Genomic DNA, 22,885 nt, shown 5'->3' with positions numbered 1-22,885 from the left:
AGTAAGTTGGTTTATTAGAAAATTATGGAGCCAAGTGAGTTAAATCAATTGCCAGCTATTGGATTCTTAATAGAAAATGAGAGCTAAGTTAACAATCTCTACTCATTTGTATTTCTCACCCTCCACCGTGGCAAATGGCGATTGGGAGACAACACAGACAAGTGGTGTACCGCAATTCAACTGATTTAATTATTATGATTAGTTTGTTTTCTGTGCCTCTAAAAGAGAAGGGAAGGACAGATGCCCGCGAATCAAAGGTTAGAATAAAATGGCAAGCTGTCTTCGCTGGTGACGCGCATTTGCAAGTTTGCAGGCGCGTTTTCTTGCCGGTGACTGTCACCGCTGTCTGGAGAGATTATATTTTTACCAACACTATTCCTAATTTCCAATGACAATTTCGTTATTAAATAACATATAAGTAAAAAATTTTATATATTTAATTTAGTTCGATTTTAATTTTTAATTTAGTTCGTTATATTTTAATTTTTCTTTATTCGAATACTATTGTTGACGAATACTATTGTTGACGTTGTTTGATTCCTTAATTAATATAATGAAAATAAAAGGAAATTAAGTAATTGAAAAGAAATCCCTTTTGTTTTTGGGAACTTTTTTTGTTGGGCCAAAGATAGTAATTTATTTTTGTGTTTAAATTGAGTATAAGGCTAGAGGCCCGAAAACCAGATGGATCCAAATGAATAGAGACACATAATAATAATAACAGAAAAGGAAGCCCAGCACAACAGCTCCGTCGACTGCTGGTCTTCAACATAAGTTTTCAAAAAACTTTTTTTATTTTATTTTATTTTATTTTATGGTTGTTAGCTCATACTTGTACAAAAAAAACCATTAAAGTTTAAAAATTGTATTTGTTAATTTTGTTTTTGGTATAATTATTTGTTCTATTTAATATAACTTAAAAATTAAAATTTTCTCCTAATATATATAAAATCCTCCAAATACACAGTAGCACGGCTAAACCTGTCATCAAATCAGTAGTAATCAACAACCAGACATCATTGCTTTAGGATCAAGCCTACTTCAACTTACATTTCCACCTTGAATCCACCTACCCATCTCTGTTAGTTCAAAACTCCAACATGAAAGCAAATAAAAATACCTACAAGTTGGTGTGATGCCTCATCTTTAATCCTAAATAACCAATGCAGACAGTGCTTCTCCTTTATGCAGCAAATGATCCCAAATAATCATTGAAAACTATACAACTTCCCTCATTGAAGCAAGTTAAATCAAAGATTGTTTAACAAGTTACATCCTAATTCAAATGGATGGTTGTCTTTTTCAAAATAAGAAATTGTTGCTAAAATCATCCATAAATAATAAAAATAAAAAATAATATTTCAATATGGTTATGAATATCTATTTCCGTTATTCTTAATAAAATCATCTCATAAAAAATTAAGTTATCTATTTATCAACTTAATTTCTACTTTAGTAAATATAGAGATAACATGAAAATAAGAGATTTATTTTTTATAATTCTTTATTTCGATTAAAAAATTACTATTAGAAAAAAAAAGATTGTGAATTAGATGGCATTTCATTATCTATCTCACCAATACCTACAACGTTTCAACAGAAACAAGGCCCATTGCTTAAAAAATCAGAAGGCAAACCTTTATTCATATAAACTTATATGTGAAAAGAGGCTGAGTGGCAGTGAGCAATGAACAGCCAATTCTTGCTGCCAGGGAGCCTGGCATTCCAGCCGGAATGGGCTTCTGAAGATATACGCATAACCTTCTTCAAATGTGTTAGATGGCAAGTGGAAGAAACATTGGATCCAATCAACTGCCCTTACCATTACTTCTGCGACAGTACTTATCCTGGGAACTATCCACGTTATGTGGACATTATACTTTTTCTATTTGCGACTGCTTCGTATCTGGCGACGTTAACCATCATGGTAATACATATATCAAGAAGAGAGGAAGCTTGTTTCATTCGTTCAAGGAGATTCTTGCTACCTTCAGGTCCAGTTTCTCTCCCAATAATCCTCTTAGCACTAACCAAAGGCTACAGGATCAATTCTTTGTTTCCTCTCTCCTGCATTGGCCCTGCAATTCTTCTACTGCTTTATGTATCTGCTCTTGCTTTTGATCTTGGCGTTGATAAAGATGTCAGGTATGCAATCTATGAGGCATCAACCATTTCTGGAATTCTTCATGCAAGCCTATACCTAGACTCCATTATATTGCCTTACTATACAGGTTTCGATGCTCTGGTTTCTTCTACATTTTCCGGTGAGTGCCAGTCCTGCGTGTGTCGGAGGGAGGTTTTGGTGGTAGGAGGGACGCTGGTCACCTACAGGGGGTGGTCTGTCACTGCATTTTTAGTTGTGGGGACTCTGTGCTTGAGGATTATACGTAGAATGACTGAACAGAACAGAAGCAGTATCATGGCAATCAAGTCATTGTTGGAAAGCCTAAGTTGGATCTCCATTACCTTGGACTGTGTCTATCTAACAAGAAAGGCTCCACCAGAGCAAACTATGATGCGAATTACTGCTATCGGCGGCGTACTTGTACTGGTTTGCCTTCATCTAATCAAGAAGCTTTCCTCTCATATTACACAGTGGAATTTGGCACACGGAAAATTACATGGATAGAATACCTTCAGATCTTATCCTTCGAACGTCAAAGGCCTGTTAAAAAGAATTGACCTTTTACCAATTAACATCGGATTTCTTGTACACTTAAAACTAGTTGTAACATGAAAGATTTAAGTTCCACAGCGTAGGCTTTTTCAAAGAATTTTTGTCCTGTGTGTGTGCAGGGAAAGCAACGAATGTATAGATTAGGCATCCAAAGGGGATGGACAACCCACGGATGTAAACTGTATATACTAAACTAACAATGTATTCACGATCAGCTTGTTCATATGATATTGTTTAAATTGAAGCCTGAATTAAGCAATTTCTCCAAATCAATATATCTGTCTTCATTTGATTGAATACTTTTAGTTTTATAATAGATAGTTGCCCAGATGCTGCTAAATGAAAACTATTACATCAACAATATGCATAGGATCGGGCATAAACCTTAATATCCTTGTGCAAAAGCCAGCAAATGATCAGGAATAGTTTGAAATAATGCCAGATTTATAGTAAAGATGGATTTTTTCACTTATTCGCCAACGTATAGCTAGGCTGGTCAAATTGCACAAATACAACATTGTAATGGGTTATTTTTCGATTTTCAAACACAAGGCAACAGAACAATCAGAAAGAAAAGAAACCACAAAATACACCAACAGGCAGCGCATGATGATCGATCGCCTTCTTGGGACACACTTAACAAGCCTCTAACTTAACAACAGGAACACCGGCGCAGGCAGCGTCAGGACAGCCACACGAGTAGGTGACCCCATTAGCCCCACACACGGGGTCTGGGCTTAAACAGTTGATAGGGCAGGCTCCAGGAGGGTCGAATCCTTCACAAAGGTTCTGCGCCTGCACCATTGTGAAGATAATACCCAGGACTAGCACCATCATTATACACAAAGGGGCTACCCTTTTAAAGCTAGCCATGTTGTTGGTAGAACTTAGAAGGCAAAGGATAAAGATCTCTTAATTTATTGCCAATGCAGTGGCAAGGAAGCAGATGGATGTGTTCGTGTATATATAAGAAGTAAAGTCAAAAGAAACGAAAATGGGGATGCATAGTCAGAGATAAGGATGAAGGGTTGTTTTTCTTGACCCGCAAGGGTTCGTGCTTTCAGACTTAAAGGTTACAATTGAAAATTTTATGAAATAAAATACAAAAACATTTTTCATAAAATAAATGAAATTTTAGTATAAGTTTAATTTGATTTGATTAAATTGATTTAAAGTTGAGATATTTGAATATAAAATCATAATAAAGGTTTATTTCTTCTTTGTTCAATTGCATAAATTTTACAAAGAATAATTAATCTAACAATTATAAAATTTATCATAATATAAAGTTGGGCTTATTGATATACTAAATATAACATATAGCTGCAATTTATAAACAACAGGTATTGGATTGTAAGCTTGTAATCCTAATAAGGTGGCTTGGTACATTGAACTTCATCTGGTGCAAAAGCCTCAGACTTTATTTTCAAACCATAAACAGAAATGAAAGACGACCCAACAAACAAAGTTCGATAATCTAAACAAGTGCCATCGCAGCAGTAGGGAGATGGGACCTAACAAGCCCCTAACTTAACAACTCTAGCACCGGCGCAGGCAGCGTCAGGGCAGCCGCATCCATATGTCACCCCATTAGCACCACAGACTGGGTCATAGCGAATGCACCTGATAGGACATCCTCCTGGAGGGTCGAATCCTGCACACAAGTTACGCTGCCCACTCTGTGCTTCGACCATGCTCAAGCAAAGGCCCACTACTAGAGCTGCAATCAGGCATAACAGGGCTGCTCTCTTCAAGGTGTCCATTACTTAGTGGAGGCCGAAGTAAGTTCTCTTTGTATTGCTAAAGCGAGGGAAGATGAGAATATATGGTGTTGGATGCTTGAGCAGATTGATGTTTATATAGTTGAAGGTAGCAAAAGGAATTTCACGTATGCAGTGTGAAAGTATAAGGATGGAGCGCTGCTTTCTTTGACCTGGAATTGCCAATGGAATTGCAGAAATCTTGTGGGTATATATATATAAAATTACAAATTATATATTTTAATTATCCATTTATTGTCTGGCAATTTACTTTCTCTTCTGACATACTTCATTGTTACATATATCTCAATCTACAATTAGTGTAAAATGCAAGACACTCCTCGCTAAGTAGACTCAAGACATATTCCCTCCAGTCGAGTTGTCGGCAACCAGTGCAGTAAACAATCTCATGCTCCATTACTCAAGCACCGCCAACTTGTTTCTTTCTACGGCCTCCTGCTCAATGCGAAAATTTTATAAATGAAAGGTGATACACGTTTATCAAAAAGCTCTAGCTAAAATTTCAATATATCTCCTAATGCTTAGCTAAATGTCATGTATCAATAGCTCCCAATTATGATTTACCTGCAGGGCTCTTGCTCCAGAGGGCTTGACCATCTATAGCAGTGAGGAGATGATTATCAAGGCGTTTCCATGTTTTGATAGACTTAACAGCTCCCCAATCTCCCTTCTCTGTCTTTTCCAGAGACGCTACCACTACCCTTGCCCTCCTTGACCATCCAGCCTTCCCATAGGCATGGTATCCAAAGCCCCCGCCATAACAAAGTTGAATATCAGTTAGCTGACCGCAGAAGTCATTCAGATGATCATGTCCTGTGAAAACAGCCTTCACATCCCCTGCCTCCACCATGGTCGTGAAGAAACCAGAATTCACAGAAGCAGAGCTAATGCCTTCCTGCTTCACCCCTGTGAAGTTGGACGAATCAAAACTTGCAAATTCCGGCAATGGGATGTGGAAGTACACAAGCCCAGGTGCAGGTTCTTTGTGAGGCACTGGCTGGCTCACGTATGCTCTCTGCACAGAGAAATAGATTGTTTAACAGATCATAATCAAGGCATCAAACATTTTTGTGGACGTATCAGTGAGTCTATTACCCGGAGGTTTGCAGAAGTGCGTTGAAACCAAAACTGCTGAGAGGGTTTGACCCAACCATAGCCAGGAATTGATGGAACTGTGGAGTAATCTCCGCTATCAAGGAAGTAGAGATTGAGAACTGATTTGTTTTGATAGCTTGAACCCTTAACTCCACTGATCTCAAGGTTGTAGTTTCCAAAACCATCAATAACGTGTGCATCTGCAGGATTGACTTGAGAAAGAGTGTTCTTAAGGCCAACAATGTGCTTCATGACCCCTTCCCTTGACAAGGTCGATTCTTGGTCATGGTTTCCCAAAATTGCTGCCCATGGGATGTTCGACGAAATTGCAGGCGCAAATGCAGCACTCAGTGATTTGGCCGCGTCCGTGGCATCAAATCCAAAGATGTTATCACCTGTTTGACGAAAAGTGAATACTTGCACATGTTATCCATTACCAAATCAGGACACAAAGTTCAAAAGATGGAGAAGAAGGAGAAGAGTACCAGTGAAAACGATTAAATCGGGCTTCTCAGCTCGAATCATGCGGTCGATAAAGACAGTTGTGTTGACGTCGGAGCAAGTATGCATCTGGGTCGGGAGCACATTCAAGCAAGGCGTGACCTTTCCATCTCCGAAGTGCATATCCGCCACCTGCAGTATCTTGAACTTTCCATTTGGACCAAAACGGAGATGTTTTTGCGCAGCCAGTGCAACCGCCAAGTGGGAAAAGGCTAACATTGCAACTAATACGTGAGAAAGGGAAAGCGACTGAATTTTCCTCCCCATCACCATTTTTTCTGGGGGTTGGTTTATATTTTCTAGTTGAAAGAACTCCCAATCTTCTATGAAGGGAAAGTCCCGACAGGGCCGTGACAACACTGGAAGTAGAAATAGAAGACAGGGGCTAACGTAACAAGAAGACAAACACAGCTTCCTTTCAAACAAGTAGCCAAGAGTAGCTAAGTGAGTTTCCTTCCCAGATATTTATGTCCGAATCAGAGGATGGTTAAAGCTGGGACTTCGAAAATGCATATATCATTGTTGCCCTAATCAAATTCGTCTCGTCGAAGCTTTGTAAATAAATGGCAGAAATTTAAAGCCACAGCTAACAAGTAACAACTCTCCCACCAAACTACCGGATTAAATTTCATTTTGCTGCAAAAAATCAGAAAATAGAAAATAATTCTTCATTCGTTCTTTTAGTTTTGTATGGTATGGGAAGATATAATTAGTATACCTGCAACAGTTAAGATATAAATTTTATTTAATTTTTTCAATATATTCTCCATTTATTAAAAATCAAATAACTTGTATTATTAAATTATAGCATCAACTTTACAAAATTTGCATTGCTTTAGGAGTATTACATTCTGTGACAAAACTGTCAACAAACTAAAGACAATATAATTGCTGGCAAAGTGCTTTTTGGTTTTAGTGCTCAGTCACGGATGTGAAATCAGGCATTTGAAATTTACCCAGAAAAAAGATTTGGTCTCATATATGTCCGGAGTTTTATATAAATTTTTTACTCCAACTAGTTGGCATAGTTCTGTAAGAGAATCATGATGTTCTTTGCATTTCAAACATTGTATTGACCTTATTCCCTTGTATATTTCAGTTGCCAAAGTCATGTGAAGGCTGTGATGTACTTGTGCAGTCCCTGTGGGTGATAAAGAATCAGTTCCATGAAAGAGAATGAAAACAAAACTATCAGTTTATCCCTTGCAGCTCATTTCGGGTGATAACAACCTAATAACATTTACTAAAACATGGAGAGGAGATCAGCAGAAGAGCAGTTAGCAGCATCTCCATGCTTTTACAGCATCAAATTTTTATACAATCAAATCGCAAGGGCGTCTGATGTTAAACCCAGTAAATACTAAATTCTCTGTGTGGTTGATGGCGTAGTTGTGAGGTTGGACTATTTTTACTAGAAGCCTGGCCTGCAATAGTAAGTTGGACCCTTTGGATCCACTGATTTGTATTGGGCCTCACGCCTACTATTTCAATACATGATCTTTTACCTTTATTAAAAAAAATAAATTACATATATTATAATTAATAAATTAATTTTTATATTTTTAAATCAAATATTTAAATTTCTCTATTTTTCATTCCATCTAAAATTCATCTACCCATTTTTCCATTAGTTTAAAAGTAAATAATTAGTCAAACTTTTGAAAATTTTTTTTTTTTCTAAATTTTCCTTCTTTCTTTATTATTATGCAATTTTTACATATTAAAATAAATCAATTTCTGAATTTAAAATCTGGAGTTTTTTCAAAATTTCCTCCGTATTTTCAGCGTACTTACCCACTTCTTTAGACACGGCTGACGGAGATTGGATAATAAAATAAGAAATGGAAGATTTTGAGATTCCAAGCCCCTTAAGGTTGATAAATTGTTAGAAGATCTTTTTTGGAAAAGGAAAGACTTCTGTTTTTCATGCGATTGAGAGTTACAACTACTTTCCAACAAATGTGGATTCCCGAAAACAATTGTAGAAAGGCCTGATTTTGAAACCCTTATAGAAAGTAGAAACTCAAACTTGGGCAACAGTATCTTTTCTGGATGCAATACAATCACCACTGGCCGAATCTTAACAATTTTGGAGATTTGAGAAATGGTGAACCCATGTTCCCTGAGAAGCCTAAGTACTGAGTCTGGTCTTTCAAAAGTTTGAAAACGTAAATTCTTATTTTTAGAGACAAATTGAGCAGATTTTAGAGTTAATCCACATGAATTTATGAGGTATGAGATTATAAATGAGTGCTCATTCAAATTGGAAGATATGGTAGACGAAAAGGATCTAATTACGAATACTCAACAAGTTGGGCATTTGAGAAAAACAGAAAGACACTCTTATTCAAAGCTAATCTTGAATGGAAAAAACCAAACATTGCAGGATTCTCACCGAAATTTTCGTAGTGAATCAGCTAAAGCATTAGGCTTTAAGGAATGAATAGTAAAGCCGCAAGCGAGTGAAGGAGGCTGACCTGCTCTTCCATTTCCCTGAAGAACAATGAATGCACAGAAATTATGAAGGTTTTTTGCTGATGTGCTCTGTGTTACCGTTGAGGAGATCGCCGTTGACGACTTTGTTATTGGCTAGCTGCAAATGGGCTTCAAAAGGTTTTCTGGATGGCACATAGGCAGAGTGGCAGCTGTGGACGCCTCCGATTCTTCTTCCTAAACTCCAGCTCAATGGAGATCGACGCCAACGCCGCTGCCGCCGCAATCTGGATGTTCAGTTCGTTGTCTTGGATTCTTTCTTGGCGCAGCAAATGGGTTTATTCTCTGGATGTATGGTACAATAAAGATATTGCGGAAAGAAAAAATAATTTCAAAGGTTTAACTAACCATTTAGTTTTGAATTAAATGTTGATCCGTTACTAAAATGTAATTTATTAAGAAAACTAATAAAGGAAACTTGAATAGCTACAAGGTCAAGCTTCACAAAAGTAGAAGTAATCCAACAAAATTCTCATATGGACTCTTTCGGCTTTTCTAGCAATCTTCAATATCATAGAATCATTTACAAGCATAGGGTTAGGGGATCATATGGTCCTCAGAAAAGGTGTAGCAAGAACCGATTCCCTAATCAGCCATTTCAGTTTTCAACTATCTAAGATTTAGAAAGGTTTGTGCATAATATCAAAACAACCATCTAAACCAGCCAAACGAATGTGGAGCCAAAATTTTGCTTCACCATTCAATTGGTGTCGGATAAATTGCTTATACTTGTGGTTGAGGGGATGATTTTTTTTTTTTTTCAAATTTTAAAATGAAATGCATGAGACCAGTAAAACAAGGGTAGATTCATGGAAAACCGAGCTTCTCACATAATCATAAAAGATTCAAAGTAAAACTTCATACGAAATGAGATGGAATTTATACAATTTCACAGACTAGTCTATTTAGCTACAAGCATACAATTTCAGATAAACAACTAAACACTTGATGATAAACAATAGAGTTTACTAATAATTCAGATAAGCAACAACTGAAATTTATTAGCGGAATGCAAATCAGATCAATTTTTCTTATCTTCATTAGCAAAGGAAGATGACTTGAACCAAGGGATCCATACTGAAGTGGTTTTCTGATACAACCTGTATGCTTCGGCTCTATACTGCTGTTTCAGCATCCGCTGTTCTACAAGCACAGTAACATATGCCAAGCACAAACTATTAACGAGAGCCCCGACAAATGTCCATCCATGTCCCAGGTTCCAGGCAAATAAGACTAGGCCCCACCACCACAACTGCTCCCCAAAGTAGTTAGGATGCCGCGAGTAACACCACAAACCCCTGTCAAGATTAGGTACCATTGGCTTTCCAAGCTCTTTTAATTTGTTGTTTCTTGTCACAAATTCATGGAGTTGTGTATCAGCAAAATATGCTATCACGACACCACACAAGCAGACAGCAACAGCAACAAAATCCCAGACATTCAAAGGCTTATCAACCGAGTGAACAATATAAAATGGCAGACATACTCCAATCAAAAAAATCTGCAAAGTTACGGGCCACCAAATAAGAAAATACGGGCAGATAGACCATATGCATAAAATCCCTGGCAGTTTAAACTGTTAACACCTAAACAAAAAGGGTGCATTTTAAATACGTCAATTATCTTCTGGGAAGTGAAAACTCATTGTGGCAATTCATCAAGCACTTATATGGAGTTGAAAATTCAGTAGACTAACTACAGCTAGAATAAACTATACCAATTTTTCGAAAAAAAAAAAAAAAAAAAAAAAAAAAAAAAACTATACCAATTTCTCTAAGCAGAGGAACATTACCTGCTGCGAGAAATAGACAGAGAAAAAGGAAATCCACCACCAATGCTTGCCGTACCGACCACGCATATCAGTGAACCTCCAGTCCTCTCTAGCACCCCACTGCCACTTCTCCCGCCTAAAGTAGTTATGGGTAAGCCTCAAACTCCACACCCATGTTATTGCTATCACAATTCTGGACCTCTGCCAGTTATACTGGGCAAAAGGGTAAGTTGCATAATAGTAAACGAGCAATATCGGTATAACAGTCCAGTACAGATCTATCATCTGCGCCAATAAAAGGGAAAAAAAATAAATCCAATAAAGAAATCGAAGAAGAGAAGAAAAAGATTAAGGATCGAAACAACGCATATACCCAGTGGCTGGATTGGATGTGACTGATGAACCAGAAGAGGACATTAACGTTGAAGAAGAAGAGAATATTGACCAATAGAAGAGGGTGGTCAACGCACCATGCCCATAAAGGAGAAAGACCAGTGCCATCACTAATGTTGGCATGATGATGGTTTAGAAGGGAAAGGTAGAAGAAAATTGAAGGAAGTGGAACCAGGAAAGCAATCACTGCATTCTTCAAATTACTACCCATGGCGTCAATTGTCACCCTATCGAGCTCTAGTACTGGAATTTGCTTGACCTCAGAATACGTGCACTGGCACACTCATGGAACCGTGCCTTATATAAGCTCCTGTTATCGCAACGTTCTAAGGGCTTTTCAATTTTTAAAGTGCCCGCGTGGTGTGTCGAGATTATTGTTGTTAGCTTTGATTATCGTCCATCCATGGCGGTGCAATCACCGGTGGCTGCTAATCATGATTAGGCCCTACTTCTGTTAATTGCTAGCGAAATCTATTTGAGAGAAATTATTTTGTTTTCTATAACAATATATTTTAATATTTTTTATAATGATACATGAAATTTATCATAATATGTAACAATTTTATTATAAATTTCATCCTATTTCCCATTTCAAAAAAAAAAAAAAAAAATTCATCCTATTTACTACGAATAAATGCATGGTAAGCTGATTTTTGTGAAGATTCGAAATTAATTTTATTAAAAGTTATTGCAAGTCAAGCCCTAAAAAAAACCCATACATAGATTGCTCATATATTAAAAAAATTTAACCAAAGGCATGTTTGAGAAAGTTTGGAGCTTGGCCAGATTTGAAATCAGATAAATTGATTTCTTTTTTGAAAAACCAATGTAATTGATTTTCATTACTGGACGTGTCAAATTAAAGGGTAATAGAGTCTCTTATCTTTTGGGGAGAAATTCTATTAAAACGGATCATGTAATGGCAAAGATTTTGTAATGCCTAATTGTCTCCTAATTCAACGTGAGATAGCTTCTGAAACTGTGTCAATAAAATCAAATAAGAAATTGAATATAAGACAGGACAACCATGTTACCCTCTGGTGTGGCATGGAGAGCTGGAAACAGAGTAGTAGTAAGGGGATGATAGATTATATTAGAATGACAACGCAGGGCAATGCTAATGCCAGTGTTGGTAAAATGTAATTAGGACAATATTTTGACTACTTTTGGCAATATTAAGAATCTAAAGCAATTATTGTCAAGTGTGCAACGAGAATCCATGCCAATACATTATGATGATAATAATAATCATAATATATAATTATGGGATCGTTACCATGATTGTGGTGTCTAATGATGTTTTGCAGCAGCCTGTGGTGGTGTGCTTAATCATGTATGCTCCCGGGACCCATAAAATATAAAGAGAGAATTCTTCCATGGTGGGACTCACTTCCCCCAAACCCTCAAATCAAATGGAATTCCCTCTCCGCGATCTACGCAGAAAGACATCCAATAGCTTTACTGTACAGTTGCCACGCCTGGACCATACTCGCAATTTCCCAGCCATTGGATGATCAAAAAGCACTTTACTTCGATGTAAATTAGGGTCCACAGTCCGAGGAAATTTGTTTATTTTTGCTTTGTTCATGAATAGGTCCGCGGAAGGCATTTCTCTTGGCTTATATAGGTGGTCGGCGCAGACTTACTTAAGACATTAAGCAAACTTTGGTTTACAACACTAATTGCTCTATGGACCCATGCAGGAATCAAGATGGGCAAAAGGAGCATCTGCACGTAAAGTGCGCCCCGCAGCCGGATACTCCTTAATGCTAATAGGCGATGTCTAACTCAAAAAGAAGATTGTAAAACTTATGGTATTTCTGCTTGAGAGGACCAGCGATTTTGATGCTTCAAGCCTTCCAGAACATCGTTAAAATTTTATACAATACCAATAAAGAATAATAAATAGAAGAAAATAATCCATACAAGGAAAATTAGATTAAGCTCCGAGACAAAAATACACTCAACTGAGGGAGAAAAATTCCATTGTTCCTAATATTCGGTCGCTGACAAAACCAAACTCGGACATACTGTCATGGGTGGAATTTTCAGGGGATGCAAGTACCAGAATATGAAAGGAATCTAGTTGTAGAGAGAGAAGGCGAGAGAAAATATCAAATAGCCATTTAAAAGCATGCACTCCACGGCAACCGAATTGAGCAGCACTCAGAAGGCTTTGCCCCCTTTTGCAATATCATCTCTAATTGCTCTTTGAATCCATTTAACAAGAAGCCACTGCAACATGGAGGATAACCATAAAACAATGACAATATGCACCGTCACAAGCACAGAAACTCAATTAAGGAAACCAAGAACTTTTACCTGGACCCCGAGAATGAGAGGAATGAACACCTTCCCTCTGTCATTTGACTCAGACCCTTCTAGCAACTTCTTGTCAACAACAATGGATTTATTCCCATTGGTGGCAACCCCAATGATTTCTTTTACCAAGCTTGGTATCCAGGCCTTGCCATTTGGGAGAATCTGTAATAATAATACAACTGTGCAATTAAGCAACTTGAATATATAAAACTGGCACTAATGCATGAGGCTTCTCTCTTCTGAAAAAAACCACTGCATTCAGAAAATAAAAAGCCATAGTTTTGCAGCAAACAGACCTTACCTTTTCATCACTCTCATTTTTATTGCATCTCCCACTATTCTCAACCAAACCAACTGGAATGGCAGAATCCTAGAAACATTGAAAGCAAGTGATTACAAAAGAACACTCCATGCGTAGAAAAAGGGAACCATTCATCAATTCTATATGCAAGCATATTCAAATACAGATCCATATTTTCACAATTGCAATTGATCTTTCAAACATTAGTACAAGCTATCAACTTTCCCAGGAAAACAGCCATCCACCCATGAGCAGAAAATGGGTTAGTTCCTATTGATGTCCCCCGAACAATCACAAATTTATTCATTGACCCAAATACGAACAACTAAAAGATTTCCATCAGTCAATCCAAAAATTCCGAAAACAAAGATTATAAGGTACATCAATTACAATTACTTGGTCAAATTTATATCCAAGTGACAAGATATTTTCTCATTGATGTCAATAACATCAACCTTCTTTAGACTTCAATGGACATCAAAGTGTTTGAAATGAGCTCTTTTCCTTCCACTAACAAGATTAATTAAGGTCAGAAAATACTCCAGCCAATCCACTCCCAGTCAGATCTAAATTTTCACTTTCAAAAACTGCATCCAATTCTCCATTTCTGATGCTAATCAAAATATCATTAACAAAGCATATAGTAGATAAACACCAAAATTTTAAAGGATTCATGAAACCTTGGAAAAAGAATTTTGACATAACAAAGCAAATAAATGAATAAAATCTTCTATGATTCATGAATGTGCATGAAAATACTTAGAAGCACTGGTGCGCTACTATAAAATTACAAAAAGAATTCACAAGACTCCTCAAAAAGTTAGAATCATTTAACACGGGCGATAGAAATTGAAGAAGATCCTCCACAGTATATAATTATTTTATTTGACCAAAACAAAAAGGGGAAATTGGAGAAGACAAATACACAAGACAAGAAAATGATGGTTCTGGGCATAAAAAGGCACGAAAAGAGAAGTTTTAAAAAATTGCTTGGGTCGTGGGAAAAATGAGAAAATGAGAGATTTTCTAGGTATCATTGTTGTAGGTTTCACACCATCATGTAAGGTGTTGGTTGGGCAGGGGCATTGATCATTGAGTCAAGCAATGGTTACAACATGACACTACAAATTTCAATACCTCAAGATCACAACTGGTATCCTACAAAATGGACAAGAAGGCAATGTTGTCTGCAATATATGTAAACCACTTACTATATTCACTCAAGGTTCTCAATTTCCTGCAGAATCTTACTGTCTTCTGTTTGCTAAAAAAATTCCTAATTCCATTCTTATACACAGTATGGTAACTCTAAACTTTGCTCAGCCCCTTGAGACAAAAATTCCTGATCTACTCATTGTCTTCACCACCAATGAACTCAGGTTGTCTAATGGCTAAGAATAAAGAAATGATCTCCTTTTTCTCAAACATCAAGAGTCTTCATCACCAATACAAGAGAATTTTGTTTCTGTGGAACAACCCAATGTGAAACAAAAATTTCTATTCAAATGTTACCTTTCTCTTTTGACATTCAAATATATGGATGCAAGACCAGAGAAAATTTGCAGAGATCCATGGCCCAACTTTTTTCCCTCTCTTGTTTAACAACTTTCTACAGATAAATGACAATGACCTAGCTTATCTTTCCAATATATGAACATCATATATTCTCCTGGACCAACGTGTCACAATCATCTAGTTCCTTAAAAGTGAAACATAAAGCATAAGATCACTTACTAATCAAGTATTTCAGTATATAGTAGCACTGCTTACTTTCCAATTCTGAACAGTGAAGAAGAAAGAAATGACTCTAAGTAAAGTAGTGTTATTATGATAGGACATGGTTCTCCATTGATCCTAATGGGTATGCATAAGTGCATGCCTGAAAGTTGGGGTGGGAGTAGTTATTCTATGAAGAGCTCATGGATGCAATGTGAAACCACCTCTCATCTCTCAACTCATATATTACCAAAAAAACAAATTGCCTACATGCATATGCATGGTATTATGCATTTCCATTTGGAAAGAATTCAGCATATGGCCGCAGGTCAGCATGCCCAATTTTAATCCAAACATTACAAGCAAGATTTAAATCGCGGCCGTAGTCACAGTCGCACAGAAATAGGCCTGAACCGCTGTAACATAACAGTACTGGCCAATCGCTATGCAAATTTTTTAAACTCATGAATTAAAAGAAATTTAAAATTATGAGCGTAACTAACATACCCAACCAAATAATAAGCATTATACATCAAGTAAAGACATTTAGTCCATCACTATTAGACATCTTTAACAATAATTAATTTATAGCTAAAATAACAACATAGGTAATATGGATAGTAAAAAATAATTCTTCATATTCCAAATTTGACAAAAAGAACTTGACATCCAACATTATTTTATTTAACAAATAAGTGAAACAAAGATAAATAACTCAAATTTTATAAGGTATAAATATATAGAATTAGAAAGTAGTTGATGATCTTAGTTTAAGAAAAAAGAAGGGAAACATTTATAGAAAATAATTAACTTTTGATAGAAATTTAAGAAAAATGAGATACAACAGTATAAAACTTCCCAATCTGAGAAAAAGAAATTGAGTAGTTGCTCCATATGGTTTTAAAAAAAATTAGGTAATGGACCATTACCATTACTTAATGGTAAATAACAGCTGTTCACTGTTATATAATAGCCTCTCACTGTTATGTATCGGCCATTATAGGAACAAGTTTTCTTTCCCTTTAAATAAGGAGTCTAACGATAATGGGAGGATCATAAACCTATAAATAATGGCCTTTATGTATAGTAATAGTTTTTATTTAAAACCATGAAGCAATAGTTTTATATACAAACAACCACAACAAAAAAACAATAGTTTTATATATGAAAAAAATAAATAAAGCAAACCTTAAAATCCCTTGCCCTCATCCTTGATCCTGCACGAATGGTCTTTAAGACAGCCTCCGATCTTCTAGCCGGAAAAACATCATAACTGAGATCATCTGGTGGGCAGAGCTGTGCATGGGTGAGGACAAGCAAACTTTTACGCAATATTTCTTTCCCAAAACTATCAGAAATGGCACTTATTATCTGCTTATCCAAGTCATCCACTCTATATGCATCCATGCGGTCAACATACAGCAGAACATCTATAGTCTTGTTCAAAAGAAACCTGCATTAATAGCCCCATCCACAACTACAGTTAAACTTGGTTAGTAATAAAAAACCTAATGTAGAAATGCAAAATTCACATTTACAGAAACCAAAAAGAATAATCTGGTGGGCATCAATTAAATTTTATAATCATAGCTCTGTGGTAGTGCGGACCGTTTAATCAATTCCAATGCTTGGTAATTGACATAGCCACCCTCCACAAGGCCCGGAGTGTCTACGATGTTTAATGTGAATCCAGCCCGGGTCCGTGAAACCATTACAGGTCTCGACACCTCTGACTGCAATGCGGACATTGTTAGTATAGGAAAGTATATGAAGACAGCCCAATGACTACTGAACTGGAAATTCATGGGAAAAAGGCTAAAAAGGTGAAAACATACCGAGAAGGCATTCACATTCACCACTCTCTCTCCAATAAGAGAATTGATAGTCGAAGATTTTCCAACTCCACCTTTGCCCATTACGAGAATGGTCAAAGCGCTCACACCCTGCAATTTGCTTATGATCAATATAGATATATAACTCGAAATGGATGTTGAAACTGCAAGAATTCCATGAAAGATTTTAAAATAAAACCAGAGAAACCTTTTCCTTTAATTTGCCAAACAATTCCACGAGTTTACTTTGGGTGGCCGCAGGGAACTGCTGAAACCCAACCCACTCACGAAGTATGGACCCCATTGAACCTGAAATGAAACAATAAATATGAAGATAAAGTTCTCAACCAAAATCTAACAGGACATATCGCAAACTGAAAATTATAGCAATTCTGGAGACACAGTGCAGCAGTTTAAAAAAAAAAAATCCAACAAGTGAGAAAACAAAACCTCGTCAAGGATAAAACCTTAAACCTTAGAGAGTATATGAATTTTGAACCTGAGAGAAATTGAAATGTATCTACAGCAAATGAATTGAGTGAATGCGCAAGTGAGACGCCGATGGAAAATAAGAAAGCGAGTATCGGGGAGAACTGCGAATGGGGCTAACCTCTTTTCTCGCCAAGTGCGCAAAACCAAAGGAAGAGAAGGAGAAAATCTTAGGAGGTTGGTTTTGCTGGTTGCTCCTGCAGCAACTGATGACCTTATCAAACCAGAGTTTTTGTTAGTGTCTTCTTTGGCCCGGTCGGCAACTGTAGAAAATTATTTAGTACTCACTCGCACGTGTGTTTTCGCCCTTTATAATTTATGAAAATATTATTCTTATATGTAAAAAGCTATTTTTTTAATATAATAGGTGTATATTACTGTATCATAAATTACAATAATCAAATGCTTTTTTTCTAAAATCAGTCATTTATCTGTGATTATAAAATATAATAAAAAATATTTATTAATCTCATTTTATTACTAAATAAATTTAAATTTTATAAAAATAAATTATAAAGTTAAATTCAAATTATTTTTAATTTTATCTAATGAATAAAAAAGTGTTATTTTCAGTAATAGATTTGGCTTTTTTTCCCTTAATAATAATAATAATAATAATTATAAATTTGGTGTAAATTTGAAATATATTATTTGTTATTATTTTTTTTAACTATTCAATTTTTTAAATCGTAAAAGAAAATCAATAAATCGAAACGGTATCAAACTATTTTGTTCTTGATTACAGATTTCGACTTCTAAAACAAATGGTTTAAGTCTATGGATAAAACCTACCCAAATTTAATCTAGTTAACAAAACAAGAAGAAAATAATATATTTTTAATTTGAATCCATATTATGCTGATATAATTAGGAGAAGCCAATTCTATGAAAAATTATTTATACATAATAATCGATATGATCAATGAACCTTATAAGGAAAAAAAATTCAAATATGAGTAACCATTTAATTATATAATTGCACAACATAAACGCAATTTAATTCGATAACACATTTATATAATTGAATAAAAATTAACCTAATTAGTGTTTAACACGATCTGCACATCTCAACATCACTTATTTAATATATTTTGATGTGATTCAATATTTTTAATTTTTATAAGACAATATATTATATATTAATTTTAGAATTTAATTAGCTAATCAATAAATCAACCCAAAAATTATAAGGAAGATATTGTAAAATAATATATTTTAATTGATTAAATATATATTTATATTGTATTTTAAAGATTTTTTTTTAAATATTACTTTTAATATCTAAACATTTTAAAAATTATTTTACATATAATTTTAAAAGTATAAATTTAATTTTTTTTTTAAATTTTAAATATTTATTATGTCTAAAATATTTAAAAAATAAAAGTGATAAAAACTCAAATATGCATTTAGTCTATTTTAATTTGTTACGTAAATTTATAAACTAAATAAGTTTTAATCAGTGAAATAAAAGCCAATTATAATAAAGTTACAAATAGTTAAGTTTACTAACTTACTGCATTACCAGATAATCATTGTCATTTGCCAGCATACCAGCACGTGTGCATCTAATCTTTGTTCTATCCGGCGATAATGCATCTCACACATTGGACTCTGTTTATCATCGTCTAAACTGAATATTCTCTCAAGTATAGTCACACTGCTTTGTTCACATGCCTCAGGCCACAAAAAAAGAACGCAAGATATTGCTAAAACCAAACAAGGAACAATAATCAAATAAATAAAAATTATGTTTATTGTTTTAACAAGCCTCGTCAAGGCGTCTCTTATTTTCTCTTTACAGCATATATTTCATACTTCCTTTAGGCATTCTTTTGAAATATTTTGGGGGTTAACCAAAGTATTCCAACGAACTTTAAGGGCCTTATGGGTCTCCTTACAAGGAATCAATACATATGTCTATTGGTTAACTAGTTTATATTACCAACAGCATTCAGTGTAATTCAAGGGAGCCAGGGGCAATTAACATATGATTTAGGTGAAAACATCTACCCAAGAAAGTACACGCACAGAAGAACATTTCAGAGATGTATTACCTTCTCAACCCCGTCAGAGAACCTATGTGTTCATTGTTATTGGCATTATAAGCCAGCAAGCGACTGTGACCAACCAGAAAAGATGTCAGAGAACACAAGTGCACCCGCATGGATATATTGACCGAAGGAATATTCATTTACTGCTATACTTTTATTTACACATTTGACAAGCATATAGTACAAAGTGACTTACAAAAACTACTACTAGAAATTTGATATTAGTATCAGTAAGAATACCTAATTTAGTCCTTGATTTGTTGCTCAAGGTTCCTCATTCAGGGGCATATCTTTCCACCCTGTGAATTTTATCTTCACTGCTTTTCCACCCTCCTCCAGACGTTCATTACAGCTAAAATCAGCTCCTGCTGTTATAGTCTTGCCGGTGTCTATTGAGTTAGTCTTAGCTAGAGCCTTTCTACGCTTGTATGTCAAAGGCAGCATATGTTCATCTTTAAAACCCTCAGAAACACTGGAACTGCTTAATAGTTTCTCTGCTTTTTTGCCACTGGTGTCACTCTCACCTCTCATTGGATCAGCAGAAGATGCCATTAGCACTTCCTGCTTACTATTACCAATTGCTGAAGTTCTGGGAACTGCTTCTGGAATTCTTGGATATACAGTAATATGCTCATCTTTCATGAGTGCCATACGCTGTTGCCTGCTGTGATATTGAACATCAAATGGGTAAGGTTCCAAGGATCTTAGGGAAAAATCTTTAGTTCCTTTGTGTAAATGTGGCCGCAAACTATCAATACCAAAGGTACGTCTCACACTAATTGGATTCATTGGTGGAAATTCCTCATTAGTGTCCCTTCCCATATCACCTGCCAACAAAGTTTGTTTTCCTAAAACCATAATATTATCTAGAGAAGGAATTATTTGCCTCTCGATTTTGCTGGTAGAGCTTTCTGAATGAATACTGGTTCTCATAGTACTTTCTTGCTGATTCAGTAGATAATGAGATTGATTTAGAGAATGAACTCTGCTACCATCGACCTTCTGCCTTAAAAATGGTGATCCATAAAGGCCACCTGAATCTGGAAAGTGTGTATATGCTGGCAATAAAGGCAAACCTTGGGTCCTGACCAGAAATGTTGGTTGTGCTCCCCTCGGCAACATTTCGGATTGTTCCAGCCGGGTAGAAGGAACTTTAGGTACCATTTTCAACAATCCCTTGGGTACAGATCGACACTGCTCCAAAATGTCACAGCCAATTATTTTCGGATTATGATTTGGGAATAAGCCATTCACAGATGCCTTCATCTTCAAAACTCCCTTTGCTATATGTTTTGGAGCAAATTTCACTCCATTGGCAGATAGAGTGGGCAAAACATCTTTCGCCGTCTTTCGCTCCACTGGCTTCATTCCCTCTGTATGCAAGCTAACCTCCTCAATTAAGAGTTGATCATCCTTGGGAAATTTGTTAAGATCAAGCAAATTTATGGCTTTCTGTTTTCTCTTATTTTTCCACATAGAAATCTTTTCCTCAACACCAGAGTTCATTTCACACTGATCCCACGTCCTTCTCATTTCTACGAACATTTGTGTCATCCTGTCATGGTAAGATCTTAATGAATGATAATATTTTCTCCTCTGTATAAACTGCAAAGCTTCCCTGAGACGAGCCACTTTTGGAGGATAGAATCCACCTTTCAATCTTTTGAAAAACACATCCAAGGGATTCCCAAAATATAGATCAGCACCATTAAAAAGCTCATTCATGGTCAAACAAAAAGTCTGCTGGTCCATATCTGGAAGGTAAGCTGACAGACAGTACCTTTCTTCCTCTGTTAAACAAGAATTCCAAGTGTCTAATGATAATATTTCCTTCAAATCTGGCAGATCAAAGAGTTCATACGGTATGCTGCACACCTGACCTTCTACCAAGCCAAGTTCACAGCACAACTCAGGAAGCTCAAAATCCTCAGAATCATCACCCGAGTCTGGCTCTGCGACAGGGTTATCATCTATTTCCTTCTCTCCAGCATTGGATAAGGGAAAAGTTTTACTGTGTTTGAAACTCCGATGGCCAACCTTTTGAATTCTCATTGACACAGGTCCTCTCCGCACAATCTAGTTATGAGAAGAAGTCAGATGCCCAATGTGAAAACTTTACTGCCACGATTAAGAACCCTGAAGAGAACATGGACCTTTAGCTATCATACTCAGTTTTATACAAGAAATCCTCTAATATGTCAAAACATTTGAAATTTGCTGGAAAATTTTCTTAAAATTCCAAAAGGAAGGGATATATTCGAGCTGGTGAATCATGAGAATGTTACTTTAAATGGATGTGAACCACTAAAGGGTTGAGAGAGATCATAATAAAACATAAGAAAGCAATTAACAGCCTTCAATTTTCGCAAGCTACCTACATTGTCCCAATGAATTTGAAAAAAAAAAAGAAGAAGAAGAGTTGAATTTAATGTGTAAAGTTGATCCAGTTTTTCATAATGATAATGTGGAAAGTGATCAATGTAGCAAACATTTGGCATAAAACATTGACAAGCAAGCAGACTACAGAAACGCAAACTGATTTACATTTGATGTAGAGGAGGCATTATACATTACACATGCAATTCCATGATCAGTTATGAGCATATTTAAATATTTTCTGCACATACAAGAACTATGGAAAGTAAGTGGAGATGATCACAAGCATTTTGGAAATTAGTAACACATACAGTAATTAGTGTTTTGCAGGCACATATAAATACACTACAAATACATGGGTTTTCACTTCAACCAAATCATCAGATTTGACCTACATCAATTGTGATTTCCTCAGATCATCCACACACCTAAACTCCCCATTCTGAAAAAGAAAAGGGTGGAGGGTGGGGGGAACCCAAAAGGAGCAACAAAAAATTATAATGCTAGTGTCAAACTTGAAACGAAAAAGATTTCAACTAATAACAACAAAAGGATCAAACAGAAAAACAAGCAACAACAGAAACAGCAGATCAAAATCATCAAATACTTACAGAAACTGGAAACTTGGAACAAAGAAAACCAACAATTAACCAAATTACGAGATAGCAAAAGGCAAAATTAGTGAAATTCAATGAAGAACTTGAGAGAAAACGATTGAGAGAGAAGCGATTAGAGAAGTTTATGAGCAATACCTCGGGTGAAATCGGTGAGAATGGAAACCCCAACAGCGTACGAGCCCCATTTGATTTGTAGTTTAGCTTTACTTCTCACGCCCACCTTATTCCTGCCTGACTTTATTTTTTTTTTTTCTTTTTGTTTTTTTCTTAATTATTTTGTTTCTGTATTTTAGCTTCTTAACCTTTCCACTGTGTTTCCTGTGAGGCAATACCATAATCTGAAACAGCAAAGTGACTCTTGCTCTTCCTTCCATGATTTTCATTTTAATTACTTTGAAAATGCTTAATTAACGAACTAAACAGCAGGCTTCACGCCCTTGTCTCCTTGTGACTGGTGATTAGTCTAG

At 35.9% G+C, this 22,885-nt stretch overlaps 5 protein-coding genes across 10 annotated transcripts; 1 reads left to right on the top strand and 4 right to left on the bottom strand.

Annotated features, from left to right (window-relative positions):
• The first annotated feature begins 1,560 nt into the window (after positions 1-1,560).
• LOC110615031 lies at positions 1,561-2,974 on the top strand. The gene has a single exon (XM_021756735.2). It carries the CDS (start codon positions 1,688-1,690, stop codon positions 2,627-2,629), a length of 942 nt encoding a protein of 313 aa, XP_021612427.1. The 5' UTR covers positions 1,561-1,687; the 3' UTR covers positions 2,630-2,974.
• Positions 2,975-4,628: 1,654 nt separating this feature from the next.
• On the bottom strand, positions 4,629-9,224 carry LOC110615029 (probable inactive purple acid phosphatase 29). Its single transcript, XM_021756733.2, has 5 exons — positions 8,532-9,224; positions 6,039-6,690; positions 5,554-5,948; positions 5,023-5,473; positions 4,629-4,893 (listed from the first exon to the last, which is right to left on the bottom strand). The coding sequence occupies exons 2-5, from the start codon at positions 6,325-6,327 to the stop codon at positions 4,859-4,861; spliced, it is 1,170 nt and encodes a 389-aa protein (XP_021612425.1). The 5' UTR covers positions 6,328-6,690; positions 8,532-9,224; the 3' UTR covers positions 4,629-4,858.
• A 129-nt stretch (positions 9,225-9,353) lies between these two features.
• LOC110615030 (uncharacterized protein C594.04c) lies at positions 9,354-11,161 on the bottom strand. Its single transcript, XM_021756734.2, has 3 exons — positions 10,692-11,161; positions 10,340-10,603; positions 9,354-10,048 (listed from the first exon to the last, which is right to left on the bottom strand). The coding sequence occupies exons 1-3, from the start codon at positions 10,920-10,922 to the stop codon at positions 9,569-9,571; spliced, it is 975 nt and encodes a 324-aa protein (XP_021612426.1). The 5' UTR covers positions 10,923-11,161; the 3' UTR covers positions 9,354-9,568.
• Positions 11,162-12,617: 1,456 nt separating this feature from the next.
• On the bottom strand, positions 12,618-17,650 carry LOC110615032 (translocase of chloroplast 33, chloroplastic). 6 transcript variants are annotated; one of them, XM_021756738.2, is made up of 9 exons: positions 17,493-17,606; positions 17,382-17,402; positions 17,091-17,191; positions 16,886-16,993; positions 16,659-16,783; positions 16,239-16,503; positions 13,335-13,403; positions 13,034-13,195; positions 12,618-12,946 (listed from the first exon to the last, which is right to left on the bottom strand). In XM_021756738.2, the coding sequence occupies exons 3-9, from the start codon at positions 17,184-17,186 to the stop codon at positions 12,878-12,880; spliced, it is 894 nt and encodes a 297-aa protein (XP_021612430.1). In that variant the 5' UTR covers positions 17,187-17,191; positions 17,382-17,402; positions 17,493-17,606; the 3' UTR covers positions 12,618-12,877. The 6 variants fall into 6 exon arrangements, with proteins under 6 accessions (XP_021612430.1, XP_043812597.1, XP_021612429.1 ...); XM_043956662.1 differs by having other exon boundaries at positions 17,357-17,402; positions 17,493-17,599; XM_021756737.2 differs by lacking the exon at positions 17,382-17,402 and having other exon boundaries at positions 17,493-17,650.
• Positions 17,651-19,513: 1,863 nt separating this feature from the next.
• Positions 19,514-22,794, bottom strand: LOC110616171. Its single transcript, XM_021758516.2, has 2 exons — positions 22,554-22,794; positions 19,514-21,561 (listed from the first exon to the last, which is right to left on the bottom strand). The coding sequence occupies exon 2, from the start codon at positions 21,475-21,477 to the stop codon at positions 19,690-19,692; it is 1,788 nt and encodes a 595-aa protein (XP_021614208.1). The 5' UTR covers positions 21,478-21,561; positions 22,554-22,794; the 3' UTR covers positions 19,514-19,689.
• Positions 22,795-22,885: the final 91 nt, after the last annotated feature.

This window comes from Manihot esculenta, chromosome 5 (assembly GCF_001659605.2).
Source record: "Manihot esculenta cultivar AM560-2 chromosome 5, M.esculenta_v8, whole genome shotgun sequence".
NCBI lineage: Eukaryota > Viridiplantae > Streptophyta > Magnoliopsida > Malpighiales > Euphorbiaceae > Manihot > Manihot esculenta.
Note: the sequence above shows the minus strand (reverse complement) of the source record. Positions and strands in the feature narration are given on the sequence as shown.